Raw genomic sequence first — 22,718 nt, 5'->3', positions numbered from 1 at the left:
CACATTTCTCAGGCCCCCACAGGCTTTTGGAGCTGACAGAGTGGTGTTTGAGGAAAGGGCTGAGCGAAGCAGAAAGCTCCCGAGAGTGTCAAAAGGAAGACAACAATCACATCAGGAGGCTTATCCAAGAGAGACACTGAGACCCAGAGAGAGTGAGAGTCTCCAGGTCCACACAGGAACAGCTCCCAGAAAGAGCCACCCAAGTAAGGTTCCCCCTCAAAACACTTCTCTGATCCTCACTGGATGTCATAGGTCACTACATAGTGGCCAAATCTCAGCATTTGAGGGTCCCTGAATGCAAAAGAGCCTGGGCTTAAAAGCTCCTATGGCCCTCAGAAAAGAATCTTAGTGGTCCTTTCCCGGTCCCCACTCTTCTCTTTGCCTTAGCCACTCAATGGATGGCACATCCTATCCACAATCCAGAGAGCCAGAGGTAATGCCCCCATTTTAAGAGGAAATTAAGTTTCAAGGAAATGATGGGATTTTCAAGATCACATACTAGTGGGTGAGAGACAAGAAATGCGAACTAGCCCTGCTTAGCTCTGTTCCTGCTCTCCTTCCAGGAGACCACACTGACCCCAGGTAGGTCCTGATCCTGTTTTCATGCCTACATCCCACTTCTCAAGGCCAGACTGGAGCCACTTGGGGCCTGGGGGAAGCAGGAAGGAAATGAAAAGTACCACAGCACTTACCCTCCAGCACCACCTCCTTGCCCGTCTTCTTGAGGGCCTGTACTGCTTCATCGTGGGTGGCAGAGGATAGATCTTCACCATTCACAGACAGGATGGCGTCCCCAACAAAGAGGGCCTCCGTCTGGTCTGCTGCCAGTCCCTTGAAGATCTTGGAAATGAGAATCGGCATCTTGTTCTCCCGGCCCCCTGCACACAGGCACAAGAGGAAGAGAAAACTGAGGCAGCTGCTTCAACCCTTGGGAAAGTTATCAAGGTGAAGTTGCTTCTGACTCGGTGCCAGGAAAGGGGAAACGGATGAATAATGAGAAATAAAGGTATGGCGACAGGCGGCCATTATCCCAGCATTCAGGAGGCTTGGGCAGGAATGGATTGCCTTGAGTGCAGAGCCACCCAGAGATACAGCAAGGCAGGCTAACAAGGTATTTTCTAAATCCATAAAGCTATAGTTTGGCTATTTGGTCTTTTGTTTAAATGTTTCAAATGTTCACTGTTTTACTGATTTTTTTTTTTAATGTTTTGGCTTTTAAGCAGTTTCCCACAGTATGAAAATTTACTGATAACCCCCAATCTGGATTTAAGAGAGGAGTAGTGGTTGCTCTAGCCAGAAGGACCTCTTCTACAATCATCGGGTTTTAGAATCCACAGCTGGGTGTGGTGAAGAATGTCTTTTATTCCAGCACTTATGAAGTAGAGGTGGGGAGGGACTGGAGGAAGGGCTTCCTAGGAGTTCATATTATCCTCAGCTACGTAGGGAGTTTGAGGCCAGCCTGAGATATATAAGGCCATCTCAAAAATAAATTAATTAATAAGTTAAATGGGCTTATCCAGGATTCGCACTGGAAAGGAATTTCTAAATTTAACATGTAGCATGTAAATTTAGCATATCTAAATTTAACATGAATTTATTTTGTCTGTATGTATGTATACAAGTACACATGTTCTGTACAGTACACATGCGGGATCAGAGGACAACTTGCAGAAGTTGGCTCTCTCCTTCCGCCGTCTGGGTCCTGGGAATCAAACTAGTCATCAGTCTTAGCAGCAAGCCCCTTTACTCTGAGCCTGTAGTTCTCAACCTGTGGGTCTCAACCCCTTCGGAGCTTGAATGACCCTTCAGAGGGGTGGAATATCAGTTATCCGTCAAGTCAGATATTTGCAACTCACAACAATAACAAAATTACAGTTATGAAGTAGCAATGAAATAATTTTGTGGCTGGGGGTCACCACAACATGAGGAACTGTATTAAAGGGTCACAGCATTAGGAAGGTTGAGAAACACTGCTTCTGAGCCACCTCACCAGCCCCCAAATATCTTCTGCTTGTTTGTTTGTTTGAGGCAGGATCTCACTATGCAGCCCTGACTGTCCTGGAACTCATTATGTCCAACAGGCTATTCTGAAACTCAGAGAGATCCACCTGCCTCTGCCTCAGGCGTGCTAAGATTAAAGAAATGTGCCACCATACCCAGACCAAGTGTCTTTTTAAAATAGTCTGCTCGGCTGGGCATGGTGGTACTTGCTTATAATCCCAGCACCGAGGTGGCAAAGGGTAAAGGGTTACTGCAAATTCAAGACCAACGTGTTTCATGTATAAACTTTCAAGACAATATGGACTACACAGCCAGACAGTCTCCAGAAAAGAAGAAAAATCAGTGCTCCACCCTTTAGAGTCTCAAGTGAGACCCTCGAATGTCACATTCCTGGCCCATCCTCAAAGCACTCATGAGAGATTAGCAGCTCAGAGCAAGAGTCATTGTTTCAAGGTTACATAAATCTGTGACATCTGAGCTTGGGCCACCTCTCCCAACCCCCACCCAGGCCCAACAGTTGCTCCTGACACTGCGCAAGGCTTGAGGCCTAGGAGAGGAAGGTGTTTCTATTTATATCCAGCCTCCCCCACCTAAAAGTAGGGACTTCAGTTCCATTTGAAGCTATGACCATTCCCAGCTGCCTTGCACTCAGCTGGACCCCAGAAGGGAAGTTACCATGGCAACAAGAGTCTAGTCTTCTTCAATCCAGGAGGATTTGAATGAAACTGCTACTTTCCCCAAAGTCCCATAAAAATATCCATCCAACACCTGGAAGTATAGATTTGGGTAGTGTCTCCATCCCTTGGCAAGACCCGGATCCCCTGAGAGTCACTTTGTCTGTCTGCAAAGCGGAACTTTATAGGAACTCTAGTTTCTTCCTGCTCTGACACACTGAGTGTAGTTTTTAAAAATTGGCCTGTTTCCCCAGCCTTTGCTAGAGTTTGGGATTAAAGCTAGTGTCCACTCCCTGTCTTCCCGTTCCCCCTTTAGGCTCTTGGGGTTAGCTGACTGGGAATCTACCCTTCCCTGGAAGAAACTGACTCCCTGGTCAGTCTTTAGGGCAGCAGTGGCTCTATAATTAAGATTTAAATCCTGGTTCTGCCATTCACTGGCTGATCCTGGGGAAATCATCTTTCTCTTCTGAGTTTTCTCCACCTGCAAAATGGAGATTAAACTCAATGCCTCTCACCGCTGATGGTCAAGCTGAAGCAGGCCATGAGCTAAGTATAAAGGACACAAAACCTAACACACAGTGGCATTCACCACCATGCCTATTCCCTAACCTGGGCCAAAGGGTCTAAGCGAGGTATCAGTGACCACAGCCACCTCCCAGGAGGCCTGGGATGTATGGACACATTCAGTCTGATAGACAAATGGGCAGGAATGGTGAACCCAGCCGCTGGGTATGTACATAGATTTTAAGCACATTTCGTTGCTTGAGAGACCCCCCGACCTCTTTTCCTGTCACACATGCTGGCAAGCCCTGCTCTCAGAAACACCCTCATTGTATAGTTACCAAAACAGATTCAGAGATGGGAAGCGACTTGTCCAAGTTCACAGAGCTCTGTTAACTCCGAGGGCAGCCAAAATGAGCTGGGGAAGTGGTCGGCTGGTAAAGCGCTTGCCTAACATGTATGAAGCTCTAGGCTTGACCCTCAGCACAACATTAACCTATTTTAGCAGTACATACCAGTAATCCCGGCACCATGGAGGCGGAAATAGGAAGATTAGATCAGTGTTATCCTTTGCTACATACTATGAGGCCAGCCTGGGATACACGAGACCTGTCAAACAACAACTGTCCATCTTGGAGACGAAGACCTCTCAGGAAGGACTGGCAACTCTGGGTTCACCCTCTCCACCCTATGCATGGTACAAATGGGCAGATGAGGAGCCTCAAAGCCAGCCACCGGGACTCCCAGCCTAGGTGTACAGCCTTCTGGAGCCCAAGATGCCTCGGTCCCTACTGACCATGCCTCTGCCTCCACGCATCTCTGGTATCCACACTGAGTTTCCAGACTCAGGCCTTCACCCGTGCACCTAGGCTGTATCTCACGACTTCCCCCTTCTTGTCCTGGCGGTGTTCCAGGCCTCCATCCCCTTTCCTTTCTCCCCTTGTCTGCCTTCCTGAGGACCCTCCTGCCCTTGATACCCAGAGGTACTCTTTTGCTTCAACACAGAACTAAGCACCCGTGTCCTTGGCGCGCCCCACGTCCTTGGCGCGCCCCCGTCCTTCCACACTTGTGCCTCTGAGTCACCTGTAAGACCCCCACCCAACTACCCAAGCCCCTTCCGACCTTCGTGCTCCTCCCTCACGCTGTTCCCTCCTCCCCTGAGACTCCGCTCCGCCCCAGACAGGTGGCTTTAGGTGTGCTGCCAGCCCCCGTGACCCCCGAGCGCTCCGCAACGACACAGACACCGTGACCCCGCGCCCTCAGTGCCCCGCGCCTACCCTTAATGCTGATGCCCAGCCCGCCGGCATCGGCCTTGCGCACCGTCACGCGGCGCCGCTGGAGAAGAAGCGCCTCTGGCAGCTGCGGGGGCGCCGCGCCGGGCTCAGAGGCGCCGTTGAGCTGCGCGGGCTCCGGCTCCGGGCCGGGCTCGCCGTCGGCGGGGCTCACGGTCAGCGCGTCCTCCGCCAGAGTGAGCAACACCCGCTGCCACCGCTCGCCGCCCGCCCCGGAGCCCGCCCCGGCGCGCAGCTCCAGCAGCCCGGTGCGAGGAGCGCGCCTGCCTGACGCCATCTTCGCCTCGAAGTCCCACTACGCCGCGCTAGCCCGGTCCCGCCGCACCCGGCCCGCTCTGACCCAGCGCCCAGGGCAGAGGGCTGCGGGGCGGCAGAGCAGCCGCCACCCTACCCCGGGCCTCGGGGGCGGAGCTTCGCAGGACAGGCCGTCGGGGGCGGGGCTAACGGGGGCGGGGCCCCTGGAGAGACTGAGAAGCTACCGGGTAACCTAAGGATGCTCCGCTTGGGAGTGGGTCAGAACCGCGTCGCCGCGAGGCCACAAAGTTAGAGAAGGAGATCGAGGGTGCAGTTCTCGGCAGGGACGTTAAGGGACAGGGTCCTGTGGAGGGGACAACCCAAGGATCGGGCTCTGTGCGCCGTCGAGGATTGGACCGCAGCTCCCGGAGGCAGAAGTACGAGAAAAAGAATCAAGGATCCTGGGGCGAGTCTTTGGGCGTCCGGGCAGGGCTGCCTGTGGCGGGGAGCTAGGCTCCAAGGACTTTGCAGACAGAGTTAACTGGTAAACGAGCTAAGGAAGGAGGTGGTTCTGCAAGTCTTGTATGTCTTGGGGAGAGGGTCCCAGCAGCGGTCTGTGAGCACGGCTCAGCTTGAGGGCGCAGCCTCCAAAGAGGTAAACCTACCCACCAGGAATAGGACCCTGCTCCTTTGAGGGTTTGGTCCCGTCACTTGGAGAGAAAGGCAGGAGGATCTGCAAGTTTGAGACCAGCCTGGACTACATGAGACAAAAATACAAAAAAATCAAAAGACCTGAGGAGCTGTAGAGATAGAAGGCTCAGAGGTTAAGAGCATGCTCTGCTCTTATAGGAGACCAGAGTAAGGTTCACAGCACCCATGTTGGGCAGCTCACAACCACTTGTAACTCCAGCCCCTTGGAGATCTGACTGGCCTCCTTGGGAACCTGCGTTCACATTGCGAACACCTACACGTGGGCACACAAAAGTAATAAGGATAAATAAAAGCACACATATTATGTACACATGTGCATACATGTGTGTCACTTAGTGCTTGCATGGCACATGAGCTGGCTGATTTATGCTATCATTTATGCCCCACGCAAATCCTGCATAACCTATGCATTACTGCTATTTTATGGTGAGGAAACTGAAACACACATGCACTAAAAGCCGACTTCCGTTTTAACCTGGGTCTTTCTGACTTCCAAGCTCATATCCCCCTTACTCCCTTGTGCTATGTGCCCAGCAGCAGGGGATGATTTCACTATTCACTAATTGAGCACCTACTGGACCAAGAAAGATACCATACATCTGTAATCACAGCACTCTGGAGGCTGAGGCAGGAGGATCATGAGTTAGTTCTAGGCCAGCTAGAGATTCATAGCAAGTTCCGGGTTATACTTTTAAATTTTTTTTATTTTAATGTTTATGTGGGTTGGTGTTTTGCCTTTGTGGATGTCTGTGCACCACATACAGTCCTCAAAGCCCAGAAGTGATCAGATCCCAGAAGGCATCAGACCCCAGAAACTGAAGTTAAAGATGGCTTTCAGCTGCCATATGTGTGCTTGGAATTTAAATCCAGACTTTGTGGTTAAAATATTGAAGGACAAGCCAGGCCTACTGTAATCCCAGATATTCAGGAAGCTGAAGCAGGAGAGTCACAAGTTCAAGGCCAGTCTGGGCAATTTAGTAAGACTTTGTTTTAAATTTTTAAAATATAGTGCTGGAGGAGTGGCACACACCTTTAGTCCCAGCACTCAGGAGGCGGAGGCAGATGAATCTCTGAGTTTGAGGCCAGCCTGGTCTACAGAGCTAATTCCAGGATAGCCAAGGTGACACAAAGAAACTCCATCTCAAAATAAATTAAATTAAATTAAACATTAAAAAAAAACCCAAAAAGACTAAGGATATAGCTCAGTGATAGAGCCTATCTTGTGTAAGGCCCTGTATTCAAGCTCATGACTATTAAAAAAAAAAAAATAGAAGGGTAAGGATGACGAGTCTCATGCTTGTAAGCACAACCCTGGGGAGATGGAGGCGGGAAAATCAGAAGTTCAAAGGCTGTAGCAGGAGAGATGGCTCAGCAGTTAGAAGTACTAGTTGCTTTTACAAGGACTTGGATCTGATTTCCAGCACCCATGTGGTGGCTCACAGCCATCTATAACTCCACTTCCAAGGCAGACTTACACCCTCTACCAGCTTCAGTGGGCACCAGGCACACAAATGATGCACAGGCATGCGTACAGGCAAAACACCATACACACAAAAAGCATGTTTTAAAGTTAAAAGTCTATGCAGGCAGACCCTGAACTCAAAAAGGTATAAGAGAGGATGGGAGAATGAAAGGGGAGAGAGAGTACAAGGGGCAAGAGTACACAAGCGGCCGGCGGTGGCAGCACGTTTAGTCCCAGCACTAGGGAGGCAGAGGCAGATGGATCTCCAAGTTTGAGGCCAGTCCGGAGAGTACACACACACACACACACACACACACACACACAGCACCAGGAACTGAGATCCTTTCCCAGGACCGTGTCTGGAATTAGATCCTTAAAAGTCCCCCCACGTGTCGACCTGCTTAATGAAGCCCAGACCAACTTTCTGGGAAGGAACTTCAATGGAGAGCTCAGCCTCTGGAGAATGTTCTCTGTGGACAGAGCTGAGAAGAGGGAAAGTGGCTGTCTGTATACCAAGAAGTTAGCAGAGAAGGAAGAAAGTGTGCGTGTGTGCGTGTGTGTGTGTGTGTGTGTGTGTGTGTGAGACCACACCCACCCATAATCACACAGCATTATCGGTGCCAATCGGTGCCCTGCCAGCTACCTCATGAACATGCAGCTAAAGGAATGTTCTACTCCCCCCACTTAGTCAGCGGCGGCCAGAAACTGACCACACACACACACACACACACACACACACAAACGCTGGCCTGGCTACCTACCAAACCCGTGGGCAAAGCTCCCAGAGAAAACTGGTTCACTCCAAAAAGATAGGAGGAGGAACTGGGAAAAGGAAAATCACAGGGGAACTGCCAGCCCCTGAAGGCCCTGCTGGCTCAAGCTAAGAGAGTGAGTCTGAAGTCCCGGTCAGGCAGTGAGTTTCCTCTGTACAGGCTCCAGGACAAGGAGCAGGGATTCCTGTACTCCCAGCGCTGTGATGAGAACTGCCATGACTGAGCACGTCACACAGTAGGTGTTTTCTGTGGATCAAGAGGGTCCTCAACTCTCAGGAAGCTGAGGTGGAAGTCCCAAGTTGTCTCAAAGTAAAACAGCAACAGCAAAACAGTAAGCCTGGGTGGCTCTCTGTGGGCTTGGGCAGTGGGAATGGCTATTAACTGGATTGTATTCTCTCTTGCTGCTGAGACCACCATCATAGGCTGGCAATGCAGCTGCCCCAGACACTACAGAGGGCTTTAGTAGGGTTAACTGGCACTCAAGAGGCAGGAGGATCAGGAATTGAAGATCAGCAGCCTGGACTCATGAAACTCTATCTAAAAAAAAAAAAAAAAAAAAAAAAAAAAAGGAAAGAAAAAGAAAAAAGAGAAGGAACAGGGATCTGGCAATACTGCTCAGCAGTAAAGCCACTAAGCCTAATGACCAACCAGGCAGGAAAGTACCAATCCTCAAAAGTTGTCCTCTGGGGGCTGGAGTGATGGCTCAGTGGCTAAGAGTGCTTACTACTCTTGCAGAAGACCTGAGTTCAATTCCCAGCACCTACACGGCAGCTCACAACTGTCTGTGATTCCAGTTCCAGGAGATCTGACACCCTCACACAGACACACATGCAGGTACAACACCAATGCACATAAAATAAAAATATTTTTTTTCAAATTTGTCCTCTGACCTCCACAAGCACTCCATGGCCCACACATGTACACAATAAATAAACAAACAAATCCATAAATAAATAAGCAAGTGAGCAGTAAGTAAATAAATAATGTTCAAAAGTAGGGTAGTTTGTCAAAGATCAGGTAAAATCAATTGGACCTGGTCACATATGAAGGCTCTGCTTCTTAAATGACGGGATTTAGGATGCTAACATTCCTTTACACTAAATTCTGAAGTCTACAGTTCCAATTCTCATGTCCAAATCGAGCAAATTCCTAGAGTGTCCCAGAAAAAGGGCAAGCAGACAAAAAGGCTTTGGAACCCAAAATGTGCTGATTTAGCTAGGCTCAGTAACTCGTCTCTATAATCGTAGCACTCAGAAGACTGAGACAAGAGGATCGATCACTGTGAGTTTGAGGCTGGCCTGGAATACATAGTAAGGTTTTGTTTTGTTTTGTTTGAGACGGAGTTTCTCTGTGTAGCTTTGGCTGTCCTGAACTAACTTTGTAGACCCTGCTGGCCTCGAACTCACAGAGATCTGCCTGCCTCTGACTCCCAAAGGCAGGGATTATAGGTGTGTGCCACTACTCCAGGCATGTAAGATTCTGTCTTAAAAACCAAACATACAAAGAAACAAACAAATAAACAGAAAATGGGCAGGCAAGATTGCTCACTGGTTGGAGATGCTTGCATATAGGCCTGATGACTTAATTCAGTCCCCTGAATCCCACAAGGTGGCAGAAGAGAACCAACTTCTGAAAATTGTCTGGCCCTCACACAGATAGGCCTGCACACAACTTCTTCTTCTTCTTCTTCTTCTTCTTCTTCTTCTTCTTCTTCTTCTTCTTCTTCTTCTTCTTCTAAGTTTTAAAAGAAGAAAAGAGAGCTGGCAAGATGGCTAGAGTGGTTCTACGGCGTGTTCAGCATGAAAAATTGTGCTGCGGGGCATTAGCCAATAGTCCTTTCGAGAACAAAACACTTGTTGAATGTCATCAGTGACTACTTTGGCACACTTGCCTTCCACTGCAGATGATCAACTGGCAGAAGATAAATACTCCATGATTCGCAAGAATCTGACTGGGCATGGTAGATCCATAGCCACCACTCAGTGACAGCTAAGGGTAAGGGCCATATAGAGCACATATATGGTGCTTCACCACTTATAAAGAAGTTGTTAGCAGGGCATGAAGCAGAGCAGGTGGATCTCTGTGAGTTTGAGGCCAGCCTGGTCTTCAAAGTGAGTTTTAGGAATTATAGAGAGACCTTGTCTCAAACAAAACAAAACAAACAAAAAAGAAGTTGTGAATAGGGACTTTGGGAGAGGAAGGGGATTGGTGGGAGTAGAAGTCAGATAAGAGAGGTAAATAGAGTTAAAATATAATCAAAATACATTATACACATATTTGAAAATGCCATAGTAAAATCCAGTACTGTGTACAATTATGCTATTTTGAAAACTGTTCAAGAAGGGTGTGATGGCACATGTCTTTAATCTCAGTACTCAGGAGGCAAAGGAGGGCCAGACTGGTCTGCACACAAGTTCCACACAAGCAGAGCAACATGGTGAGACCCTGTCTCTGAAATAGGGGGAAAGACCTAGAGGGATGACTCAGCAGTCAAGATCGCTTGCTGCTCTTGCAGAGGAGCCAAAGTGGGTTCCTGGCACCTACACGGCAGCTCATTCACCATCTGTTTGAGGAGACAGTCTCTTGACCTCCACAGCCGTCAGGCACGCGCTTGGTGCACATACATTCAGGCAGAGCACATTGCTGTAATCTCATCACTTGGGAGGTGGAAGTGAGAGAATCAAGAATCCAAGCTCAGCTTCAGCCACGAGGTCAGCCTGGGCTACATGCTAGCCAGTCTCAAAAAAATAGTCAGGCACAGTGGTATGTCTTTAATCCCAGCTCTTGGGTGGCAGAGGCAGGTGGATTTCTGTGAAACTGAGGAGCCTGATCTACATAGTGAGTTCTAGGACAGCCAGGGCTATATTGAGAAGCTCTGTCTCCAAACAAGCAAACAAACAAACGAAGGAATGAACGAATGGGCTGGGATTTGTAGTGCATGCCCATAATCCCAGCACTTGGGAGGCAGAAGCAGCCAGATGACCACAGGTTTAAAGTTAGCAAGGCCCACACCCTGTGTCCCGGACTAACCAAGGTTTCACACTGAGATCTTGCATCAAAAGAAAAAAGAAAAGAAAAGCAGAAAAACTAATTAATTAATTAGGTAAGTTTACATCTGATGTAATTATATATAAGCTTAATTAATCAAAGGTAGCTCAAAGTCACCTTAGCATCTCTATTTCTAAATGCTGTGGAAAAAAACATACCAGAATGAATTTGCAACACATGATCTGTTTTAACGTGACGGATCGTGTAGTGCTTTTGCCCATGTTTACAGGTTTCATCAAGGGCAACTGTCTGATGGCAAGGGCACAGGCCAATATTCCTAGTCCTGGGGAGTTGTGGTGATGTTAAAGCTAGGTTTCCACGATGTGCAGGTAGCAGGGAGCCTGCACTTTTAGAGAATGAAGCAGACAAAGCCTGTCAGGGAAAAGAGTCCCCTTTTTTTTTTTTTTTAATGGGGTCAACAGAAGCCAGGGAAGTGTTCAGCTTTCAGGTTCCCAGTCTAAGTGATTTCTGTTAGAGCTACAACCATCCCTGTCCCTCCAGCCCAGGAGCAGTCACACGGGAAAAAGGCCCTGTTCAGGGCTCCAGACAGGCGAACGCTGACTTCAGGCAGCAAAGATTCTGCCGCCAAGGTCCACATCCCAAAACACCAGCTGGGCAGGACAGCCGGAGCTTCTGGGAACTAGGACTGCAGGTATTTTCCTGGACCCTTTTTCTTTCAAATTTAAAGCTTTTGTTTTAAGGCGGGAAAGTACCAGCAGGGGGCAGCAGACAGCCAGGGCTACAGGGTGCAGGGTCCCGCCCACCAGGTCGCTCAACTCCCTCTGAAAACAAGGGAATAAGTAACAAAGTGAAAGTAAGTGGGATTCCCCTTCCTCCTTTTTCCCCTTCACCTCTTCCTTGTCTTCCTCACCCCTCCTCGTTCTTTATCATTCCTTTCTTTCACAAACGATCTACCAGGCTAGCCCAGGCTAGCCTCAAACTGGAAATCTTCCCTCTTTAGCCTTCCAAGTTCACAGGCCAATGACTTCTCACTTGGGTTTTTTGTTTGTCTATTGTCTGTTTGTTTGTTTGTCTATTTGTTTGTTTGTTTTTCAAGACACATTTTTGTGTGTCACCCAAGCTATCCTGGAACTCAGTTTGTAGATCAGGCTGGCTTCGAACTCACAGATTTGCCTGCCTCTACCTCCCCAGTGCTGGAACTAAAGGCTAATGCCAACCATGGCCCAGCTATCTCACTTGTTTTGTTTGGGTTTTTTAACTTTTTTTTTTCTTCCTGAGACAGAGTCTGACCTTGTAGCTCTCTGACTATCCTTAAACTCAGTATGTAGTCAGACTAGTCTGGAACTCAAAGAAATCCACCTGTCTCTGCCTCCCAGGTGCCAGTATTAAAGGCATGTGCCACTAGATCTGGCTTTAATATTGTAGGGGGTGGGGGTGGAGTAGGGCGTGCATGCTGTGTCTGTGTGGGTACCCGCAGAGGCCAGAAGAGGTGTCAGATCTGGAGCTGGAATTCCAGGTACTTGTGAGCCACCTTAATGGGCTCTGGGACCCAAACTCACATCTTCTGGGAGAGCCACCTGATTCATATTGTCACTATTTATTTACCTGTGTACTCCTTCATTAATTCACCATTTAGTGGTACTGAAGACTGAGTCCAGAGCCTTGCACATTCTAGGCAAGGGCTGTATAGACATTTTTTTTTTTTTTTTTTTTTTTTTGAGACAGGGTGTCATTCTGTAGTCCCAAACTGGGCCCTGAACTCAGCTATGTAGCCCACCTGGTCTCAAATTCATTGCAGTCTCCGTGCCTCTTGGTGATGGGGTTACAGCTCAGGGCTGCTAAGATTGTTGATTTTGAAGAGCTTTATTCTCTTCTCCGTGAGGATTACACATTCATCTAATCTATCATCATCATATCAGCTCACCCTGGCCCCATTTTCCCTCTAGGACATGGACTGGGACAGTAGAAAAAAAAAATTGGAGAATACGCTGACTAAGACTATCACCCTAGCTTTCCATTGACATAGTGCTGTGTGACCTCAAAGGGAACGTTTGTCTCCTTAGTTCCACTTTGCACATCTGTAAAATAGGATTAAGAAAATGAAAGACGCTGGGCACATGCCTCTGAACCCAGCACTAGGGAGGCAGAGGCAGAGGAATCTCTGAATTCAAGGCCAGCCTGGTCTAGAGAGTAGGTTCCAGGACAGCCAGAGCCACATAAAGAAACCCTGTCTTGAAAAAACAAAAATTAATTAATTAAGTTTAATAAATAAAAATAAGTCTCAAAAAAATGAGAAGGAAGGAAGGAACGAACGAAAGAAAGAAAAGGTGGCTCAAGGAGGTGGCTCAATGAGTAAAAGCACTTGCCCCCAACACCAGAGTTCAATTCCCAGAACCCATGCTGGGAAGACAGGAGTAGCACCCAAGGCCACCTGCTCACTGTGAAATATAGGCATCTCTGCTCATCCATGAACATCATGCATACCTACACCACACCATAACAGTAAAGACAAGAAGGGAAGGAGAGAAGGAGGGAAGAGAAGGCTGGAGGACATGCTGGAAGGAAGGAGTTGGGTCTGTGAGAGAGCTCGACATAGGAGGAAGCTTCCTTACATTTTAATTCCTGCCAAGCGTGCTGGGACACACCTGTAATCCCAGCTCTTGAGAGGCTGAGGCAGGAGGATTAGCCTGAGCTCTAGACTAGCCTGGTCTATATAGTTCCAGGGAGGTCCGGGTTACATAATGAGAAACTACCTCAAAAAAGTTAAATAAAATTGGGCCAGTGAGGTCAGTTGCTTAGTAGTAACAACATGTGCGCTCTTCAGAACTACCATGGAAGGAGGGAACCAAGTCCTGACTTTCCCTCTACATCCATACCCACACAGAAACAATAATTAAATAAATAAATATCAATAGCTAAAGGCGTAGGGTTAGACCTGAGGGAAAAACCGTTCCCAGGGGTCTGATTAAACAGGCTGAATTTAGAAGTGTACGGGAGACTAGCCAGACAACCGCCTCCCGCTAAATCAGCCCCTCGCTGGCATTTGAGGTTCCTTTTATGGGAAAGGGTTAGGGTGATAGAAAATAGCTGTTGAGAGAATTGTCTGTTAGCGCTTGGACAGAAGGGTGAGGGACTCAGGGCTCAAGGCCTGTGGGGTAGATAAGCGCAAGAATACACCATGTGGAAGGGGGAGGCCTGACAGGTGTCCAGAAGTTTAGCAAGGCCAAGGAGTGGGCATATGTCACGTCACGGGGTGACAAGTTCAGCAGAGGTTAAAAACCATGGTTTGTAGGATACATTAGGCTTAGGTCACAAAACCATACTCTTAGGAGGTATGAAGACAATACGTAACAGTGTGGCTCCTTAACAACAATGTGGCTACTGTGGATGAGTTGATGGAGCACTCATGTCATGAAGCACTCAGGTCAACCCTCAGAACATACAAAAATAATACCTATAATCCTACCACACGGGAGACAGAGGTAAGAGAATCAGGAGTTCATTGCCAACCTCAGCTACAAAGTGAGTTAAAGGTGAACCTAGGCTACATGAAACTCTGCTTTAAAAACAAACAAAAGAAACAAGGGGTTGTGATAGAGCTCAGTTAATGCAGTACTTGCTTAGTATGCAGGAATCTCTGGGTTTAATGCTCCTAGACTGAATAAACTTGGCGAGGCAGCACAGGCCTTTATTCCCAGCACTTGGGAAGTAGTACAGCAGGATCAGAAGGTCAAGGTCATTCTCAGCTACACAATAAATAGGAAGCTAGCTCTAGATACAAGAGATCCTACCTCAAAAACGTATATAATAATGTTAATAGTTAACTTAAATTTCTGTTCCTAGGCTGGTAGTTAATTCAAATTTCTGTTCCTGGGCTGGAGAGATGGCTCAGAGGTTAAGAACACTGAGTGCTCTTCCAGAGGTCCTGAGTCCAGTTCCCAGGGTTGTTTTATTGTGTTGTTTATTATTTATTTCTATTGTAAGAGCAAGAGCCTGCCACCTGCCATTTTATTCAGCAAGAATTTTTTTTTTTTCGAGACAGGGTTTCTCAGTGTAGCCCTGGCTGTCCTGGTCTCACTTTGTGGACCCGGCTGGCCTCGAATTCACAGAGATCCACCTGCTTCCCTGCTTCCTGAGTGCTGGGATTAAACGCATGTGCCACCATGCCTGACTTTTTTTCTTTTTTAACAACTTATTTATTTTTATTTTAAAAACATGGGTGTTCTGCCTACAAGTATGTTTGTGTGAAGGTGCCAGATCCCCTGGAACTGAAGTTACAGACAGTTGTGAGCTACCATGTGGGTGCTGGGAATTGAACCCTGATCCTCTGGAAGAGCAGCCAGTGTTCTTAACCACTGAGCCATCTCTCCAGCCCCAAATCTACTGTTTTTCACCTGCCCAAGTCAGTGGCTTCCTAAGGCCTGAGAAGCCCTGGCCCTGGTTCTCCATACACCCATGTGCCCCGTCATTTGTACTCATGCTTCATCATCCAGAACAAATCTTTTTCTTCTCCTCACAGATGTTTCACACAGCCGCTTTTTCCTTCAGAAATTCCCTCAAAAGCATTCACTGGTAATTTTTCCAAAATCACAGTAATTACCTCATTACTTTGATATTAATAGACCTCACTTGGCACCAGGGGGCCCATTGAAAGTGCTCAGGCCCTGTGCGAGGGGTGGAGAGGGATTCTGAAGAGCAATCCCTTGTGAGTGCTGGCCTCGGGACAGCCCTTGCTTGCCCCCCTCCCGGGTCACTCTGCGCCTTTGCCCCCACGTGTTCTGACTGAAATGGACAGAATTCTGGAACCACGGGCTCCTGAGAAAGGTCAGATGCCTAGACAGGAAAAGGAAGGAAGAAAAAGAAATGGCAGAGGCTGGGCCATGGACTCTCTGGAAGCCTAGAGTCTCACAGCAGAAGAGAGGCAGATCTTGGAAGAGAGCCCAGGGCTCCTGGCCACCCTAGGCAGCCTTTTCCCTTCTCGTCCCTCAGCTATGCCCTGGGCAGGTCTGAATTGGGAATCTTTTTTGGAGCGCAGCCTGAAGGCCTCCCTCAAGTCACATCTTCCCATGTCCTTTACTAGTTTCCTTACGTATCTGTAATCCAGTGTGGCCTGCATATCACCTGGTCTTATTTAATCCTCACTACAATCTTACATTGTTTTCTTAATAATGTGTAGGCCTTGTATTTCCAAATGCTTCTTTAAAAAAAAATATTTATTTTTATTTTATGTGCATTGATGTCTTTCCTGCATATGTGTCTGTGTGAGGGTGTCAGATCATGGGAATTGTATACAGCTGTGAGCTGCCATGTGGGTGCTGAGATTTGAATCCAGGTCCAATCTGGAAGAGCAGTCCGTGCTCTTAACCTCTGAGCCATCTCTCCAGCCCCAAAATAATGATTTACTTTTATCTCTTCTCCTCCCCCTCCTCCTCTTCCTCCTCCCTCTGCCTCCTGAGTGCTGGGATTATAGGCATGCGCCACCACTGCCCGGCTGTACTTTTATCTTAAGTGCATTGGTATTTTGCCTGCATGTATGTCTGTGTAGGGTGTCAGATCTTGGAGTTTCAGACAGGCATGAGCTGCCATGTGAGGACTAAGAATTGAACCTGGGTCCTCTGTTAGAACAGTTACTGCTCTTAACCACTGCTGAACCATCTCTCCAGGCACCCTCAAAATGCTACTTGAATACAATGAGACAACTGCTGTCATTTAACCCACTTTACAGATAAGGAAATTGAGTCAAGGCAAGAAGCACAAGCTTGTAACTGAGGAGTTCTCAGGATTCTGGGCCTGAACCTGCTGGCTACAGATGCCCTGGCACTACTCTCTTGCCACCTGGCGGCTTTCTTTCCTCTAGACTTGCACGTTCTTTCTAGATGTAGGAAGCCAGTGAATTTAACCTGCATGTATACCCTTACCTTACACGCTCTGGGCTATGTTATGAGAACTCGGGTGATCAGCCCCGAGAGTGTGCTCTCAGTAGCTCGTGTGGACTCACTACAGACTCCCAAGCTTATTCTCTTCACTTTTAGGCTCTTCTGCAAGCATCTCCCTCTCGAGGCCATCCAGAACAGTCTTTGAGACCACTGAAGAAGGCTTTCTGAGTGTCAGGTCCTGAACCTATTTGCCACAACCCTTACCTGACCCACTGTGTTTCATCCTATCACTGCAGTTGAATCTGCAACCGGTTGAGACCATATGGCTGGCCACACCATGTTGGCCACGCTTGTCCACTCTCAGATTGGCAGAGATGTTTCCAAGTCCAAGGCTCTCCAGGAATACTTCCTGGGAAGCTTCCTCCATAAATGGGATGGGAAGAGTGAGAGTCTCAACAGAAAGCCATGACTGAGAGTGACTGGACAGCCAGAGACTAGACCGGCTGAGCTAGGAGGTAGGAGGGGGCAGTATAGAGGAGCCTTTGTTAGGCCAGAAGCTACAAAGCTGCCCCATCCCCACCATCTGGCTCCTGCTCCAGCCCAGTGATGCATGATGGGGAATATTGGGAGGGGGAGCAAGGGGCTACCCACCTGCTCTGCCTCCTGGGACAAGCTGATCCAAGACCTCCCAGGCCCATCTGGTCAACACATCCCCAGGCCCTGACCACCCCTGGGACTCCTTTAGACAGACTGAAATTGGCCGGGAGTGTGGCCAGCCTGTCAGGGTCACAGGTCACCGTTAATCTGCCTGAACAAGGGAGGACAGGCAGGTGGGCAGGCAGGCTGTGTGAGCGAACCCCTGGGAGTTCCTGCTGTCTTCCCTAGTGATCACAGAGGGAGGGTTTCCCCTTCTGAGAGGCAGGGAGGAAGTTATTGGACCCCAGGGAAATTGCTCATTCTCACACCTAGCTGTTCTAGTTCCAGATGGGAACCCTGGAAACTCTCCCTGAATATGCCCAGGGCATCACTGCAACAATGCCTGAGACAAATCCTGCGGAAAATGGAACTGGGTTGATCTAAAGACTGAGACCATCTTCGGCTTAGCTTCTTGGGCAAGAACAGAGATCCGTGTATCGATCAACTTTTCAGGAATATCTTGCCTGGAAAGACAAGACTATAAACCAATAGATCACCTCACTGTTTGCCTCAGGGAGTTCTTGCAAACTAATTTCTTTAGACAAACAGTTTGTTCAATTTGGTCAATACCTCTTTTTGTCAGACAGCAGTTTAATTTTATTATTTTTGGAATATCTTCTCAGAATCCTGACCTGTCTATACATCGGCTTGCAACAGCCAGCTCTCTCCTTTCCAGTTCAGCCTTTGGTCTGCAGCTCCAGCACAAAGCTCTTCTTTTTCAAGATTCTTATGGGCCTGAGCATACATGGAACCCTCCATTTTGTGGCTGAGTAGCTCAATATCAAACTAACTTACATCCAAGTCACAGTGTCTCATGTTATCATGAAAAATAACATCATCATCATCAGGGCCTCTGGGGTCCTCTGTACAATTGCAGTGTGCTAGGAGGACAGACAATTGCACTTGCCTTTCTCACTTCTTCCCTTGAAACTATGGATATTTCCTAGATCATTCCTAGGTCATTTGGGAGATGAAATCTGTTCCTCCATTGGAAACATGATGCATTTATTTATTTATTATTTTATTTTTTATTTAATTATTTTTATTTTTATTAATTACAGTTTATTCACTTTGTATCCCCCCTGTACCTCCCTTCCTCCTCCCCTCCCAATCCCACCTTCCCTCTTCCCTACCCGTGTCCCTCTCCCAGTCCACTGATAAGGGAGGTCCTCCTCTCCTTTCCTCTGATCCTAGTCTATCAGGTCTCATCAGGAGTATCTGCATTGTCTTCTGTGGCCTGGTAAGGCTGCTCTCCCCCCTCAGGGGGAGGTGATCAAAGAGCAGGCCAATCAGTTCCTGTTGGAGACAGTCCCTGTCTCCATCACTATGGAACCCACTTGGACACTGAACTGCCATAGACTACATCTGTGCAGGGGTTCCAGGCACATTTATTTATTTACCTATATTTACTTATTTGGTTTTTTGGGACAAGGTGTCTCTATATAACTCTACTGTCCTGGAACCCACTATGTTGACCAGGCTGGCCTTGAACTCACAGAGCCACAACTATCTCTGCCTTCCAAGTACTGAGATTAAAAATGTGGGACACCACACTTGGCAAAACCAAAACATATTTATTTATTTATTTATTTACTTATTCTTGAAAAGATTTATTTATTTACTTATTTATACAGTGCTCTGCCTGTATGTGTGCATGTACACTAGAAGAAGGCACCAGACCTCACTGTAGATGGTTGTGAACCACCATGAAGTCGCTGGGAATTGAACTCAGGACCTTTGGAGTAACAGCCAGTGTGCTTAACCTCTGAGCCATCTCTCCAGCCATTTATTTATTTATTTAAACTTGTCATTGATTCCTTATGAGTTTCACATCATGTACCCCAGACTCGATCATATTCCCGTCCCCTCATAGCCACCCTTTGCCCTTGCAACCTTCCCCCAAAATAAAACACACAAACAAACAACAACAAAGCATAAGAAACAGCTCATCTCGGGAGCTGTAGTATGTCACAGCGTGTCCCACACTGTCCACACATCTCTTGCAGATGTTCGCTGCAATAACTCGACAGTGTGGCCAGAGATCTCTGGCTTCTGTGATACTGTCAATATTCTAGCCTCACCAGGACTCCTCTGGGTCATCCTGTTGCTGCCCTGTGTCATGGAGAGCCTGCAGTCCTGGGTCAGCAGGACTTTCACAGATGGAATCGATTATGGGGTGAGCCCAGGATTTGGGCCTGGGTGGCAGCCAGCCAGCTCTCCCTTATCTGCACCACCCAGGCAAGCCCTCTAGCACTGCAGAGTGGCTGGGCCACCCAGTGCTGCTAATTGGCAGGAGGCAGGGTCAGCTCTTCTGCTCTCATGCCCGTGGAGCTGGTTCACCTGCACCCACGCACACAGAGCCAGCTCTACTGTACTGCCCAGTCAAGGCATGGGAGCCCACTCTCCCAGGTGCTGCAGCCTGTGAGACGCTGGACCAGCTCTCCCACTTTCACACCCTCGGGGCTGGCTCATCCTTGACTTCACCGTCAGAGCCGGCTCTACTGTGTTGCCCAGGTGAGGTGCAGGACCCATTCTCCTGAGTGCTACAGCCAGTGAAGGGCAGGGCTAGATTTTCTGCTCTCAGGACCCCAACGTCAGCTTTCCTGGTTACTGCAGGTGGTAAGCGGGGAGGAGGAGGGCGTCGCCCCCACCTCATGCCAGACAAGAGGCTGGGCCAGCTATCCCAAACTTCCACCCTAGGGGCTGGCCCACCTGTGCCCCTGCTGTCAGGGTCAGCTCTGCTCTGTTGTCCAGGTGAGGTGCAGGGGCTGGCTCTCCTGAGTGCTGCAGCTGGCAAGGGGCAGGGTAAGCTTTCTCAAGCTCAAAACCAGATGTGCTGAGGGTGGGGTGGAGGAGTATCACCTCTGTTCCCATGCCATCCTGGCAGAGTTAGCCCTCCCACACTCACGCCCTCGGGCGGCTCACCCATACACCTGCCACAAGGGGCAGCTCCACTGTGCTGCCTTGGCAAGTGCTGCAGGGTAGAGAGATAGGGCCAACTCTCCAGAGAGACAGAGTAAGGGCCTGGGCCAGCTACACATAGCACCTGGACACCCACGTGGTCCCAAGTCCCCATGTTCTCTAGTGGCCACATAAACTACAGACCCTGACACCAACCCTTGTCACTATCTAGCCACAGACCCAGACATGGCCCTCAGTGGCAGCTCAGGCTGGGGCCTCACAGGGCTGACTACTCACAACAGGCCATTCCTCTCCACCCTCAAGTCTGCAGTTCCATCTCTCTTCATAATGCTCCAAGTGCTCCGCTTCTCTTTCTCTCCCATCTGAGCAGTCCATGGTGCTGGCTCCCACTGCTGACTGGGCATGCGACTATCGGGCCCCTGGGTGACATCCTCCGACCCTGCTGCATGGCATGGCGGCAAGAGGGTGTTTATGGTTCTCCTGTGCCATGTGTTGGAGCGCAGGTCTGTGGATGGCGTGATGGTCCCTCAGGTCCCTGTCTGTCTTCCTCCTCCCGTGCTGCACTACCTGAATTTGACTTGATCTCTATGAGTCCTAGGCATAAGACAGCTTTGGCCACCAAGCAAGGTGTCATGCTAGGATGAGCAAAGGACTGCCATCTGTTCTGCCCCTGACTGATAGAAGAACACCACCACCAACAAAGGTGTTTCTTTGCCCATTGCCAGAGGGTAAAAAAACAAAGTTTAGGATTAAGGGGAAAAAAGGTCCTTCTCAAATGTTTACCAGCCCTAAACAATTATGTCGGAAACTCTGTCCAATCCCAATCAGTTCTTTGCCTTAAGAAAGACTAGCCAAGGAGCTGAAGAGGTGGCTCAGATTAAGACGGACTGCTCTTGTAAAGGACCCAGGTTCTAGGACCAGCACCCACATGTGAGATCAAAACTGCCTGTAACTCTAGTTCCAGGGCATCTTCTCCTGGCTTCCATGGGTACCAGACATACGGGGTACACATGCATACATTCAGGCAAATGCTCAAAAACAAAAACATAAAGAAAAAAAAGCCAGGGATGGTGGTACACACCTACAGTCCTAGCATTTCAGAGGTAGAGGCTCAAGGAGTTTATGGCCAACCTCAACTACACAGGACAAGCTGGACTGAATGGAACTCATCTCCTAAGACAAGAACTAAGCCAGGTAGAGTAGCTTACATCTGTAATAGAAGCAGTGGGAGAGACCTGAAACAGGAAGATTGCTAAGATCCTAGCTAGGGAGGGTTATCCTACAAGATCCTGTTTAAAAACAGCAAAACTCACCAGATCATCGTACTTTATAATTATTCTTCTCCGGAGCCCTTTGAGGCACTTCTGAGACTCCCCGAGAACCTGCACTGGGTGGGGACCCAGTAGTTCAGGTTTCACTGCTGACCCAACTCAGCTTATTACTGGCCATACCACCCTGTGTTCTTGCTTTTCTTCTCTCTCTTCTCTCTCTCTCTTTCTTTCTGAGAAAGGGTTTCTCTGTGTAGCCCTGGCTATCCTGGAACTCACTCTGTAGACCAGGCTGTCTTCGAACTCAGAGATCCACCTGCCTCTGCCTCCCTGAGTGCTGGGATTAAAGGCGTGTGCCACCACACCCGGCCCTTGTTCTATTTTAAATTAATTTTATTTTTGATACATGGCCACATGTAGCATGGAACTTGATCTCAGTATCTAGTCAAGGATGACCTTGAACTTCTAATCCTCTTCTAAGTACTAGACTTACAGGTACATGTCACTATGCTCAAGCAGTCTTCTCTCTTATTTTGATTCTTAAAATTTGAGTGTTTGTGAGTGCATGCATGCATGTGGTCACACAGGTGCCCATAGAGGCCAGAAGAGCATGCCAGATTGTCAGAAGAGGGTGGAGTTGCAGTTGTGAGCTGCCTAACATAGATGCTGAGAACCAAACTGGGAGAAGAGCAACAGCTGAGCCTTCTCTCTGTAGCCTCAAGGCTGCTTCATTTTGTAAGTTGAGACAGGCTCTCCTGTAGTTCAGGGTGGCCTTGAACTTACTGTGTACAGCAAAGCTGGCCTTGAACTCCTCATCTTTCTGTTCTCTCTCTCTCTTTTTAAAGATTTACTTATTATGTATACAATGTATGTTTGCATGTACACCTGCACTCAAGAAGAGGACACCTGATTTCATTTTTTTAGGTGGTAGCGAGCCCCCATGTGATTGCTGGGATTTGAACTCATGAACCTCTGGAAGAGCAACCAATGCTCTTAACCTCTGAGCCATCTCTCCAGCCCCACCTTCCTATTCTGTAGGTAAGTTTCCTGGTCGACTAGAATTCCAAGACTTCAAAGTTTTATTGTTTAAATTCCACAACTAAAGAATGCTCTCCATTAAAATTTTATGTCATGGGGGAAAAAAACGATTAACATTCTACCATCAGACTTTTATTACTGAAGTTTTCATGACTCAAGAGCTCCATTTATTTGAATTTCATGGCATCCACCAAGATAACTTGGATCTTTTGCTCTATCACCTTCCCTGGAAGGCCTTCTCCAAGCTATTCCTGTCTACCT

At 48.2% G+C, this 22,718-nt stretch overlaps 1 protein-coding gene and 1 non-coding gene across 3 annotated transcripts in view; both read right to left on the bottom strand.

Moving 5' to 3' along the window:
• Positions 1-4,871, bottom strand: part of Snta1 (syntrophin alpha 1) — a 31,468-nt gene extending 26,597 nt beyond the window's left edge. The window contains exons 1-2 of one of the 2 annotated variants that reach the window (XM_060383038.1): positions 4,454-4,871; positions 693-878 (exon numbers count right to left, since the gene is read on the bottom strand). In XM_060383038.1, coding sequence (XP_060239021.1) covers positions 693-878; positions 4,454-4,745 — 478 coding nt within the window. In that variant the 5' untranslated portion in view covers positions 4,746-4,871. The remainder of the gene's footprint in view (positions 1-692; positions 879-4,453) is intronic. The other variant, XM_021647204.2, reaches the window with a different exon arrangement.
• A 15,865-nt stretch (positions 4,872-20,736) lies between these two features.
• On the bottom strand, positions 20,737-20,881 carry LOC132653844 (small nucleolar RNA SNORA48). The gene has a single exon (XR_009591686.1). It is a non-coding gene; the product is annotated as a small nucleolar RNA SNORA48 (small nucleolar RNA).
• Positions 20,882-22,718: the final 1,837 nt, after the last annotated feature.

Source organism: Meriones unguiculatus, chromosome 4 (assembly GCF_030254825.1).
Source record: "Meriones unguiculatus strain TT.TT164.6M chromosome 4, Bangor_MerUng_6.1, whole genome shotgun sequence".
In the NCBI taxonomy this organism is placed as follows: Eukaryota; Metazoa; Chordata; class Mammalia; order Rodentia; family Muridae; genus Meriones; species Meriones unguiculatus.
Note: the sequence above shows the minus strand (reverse complement) of the source record. Positions and strands in the feature narration are given on the sequence as shown.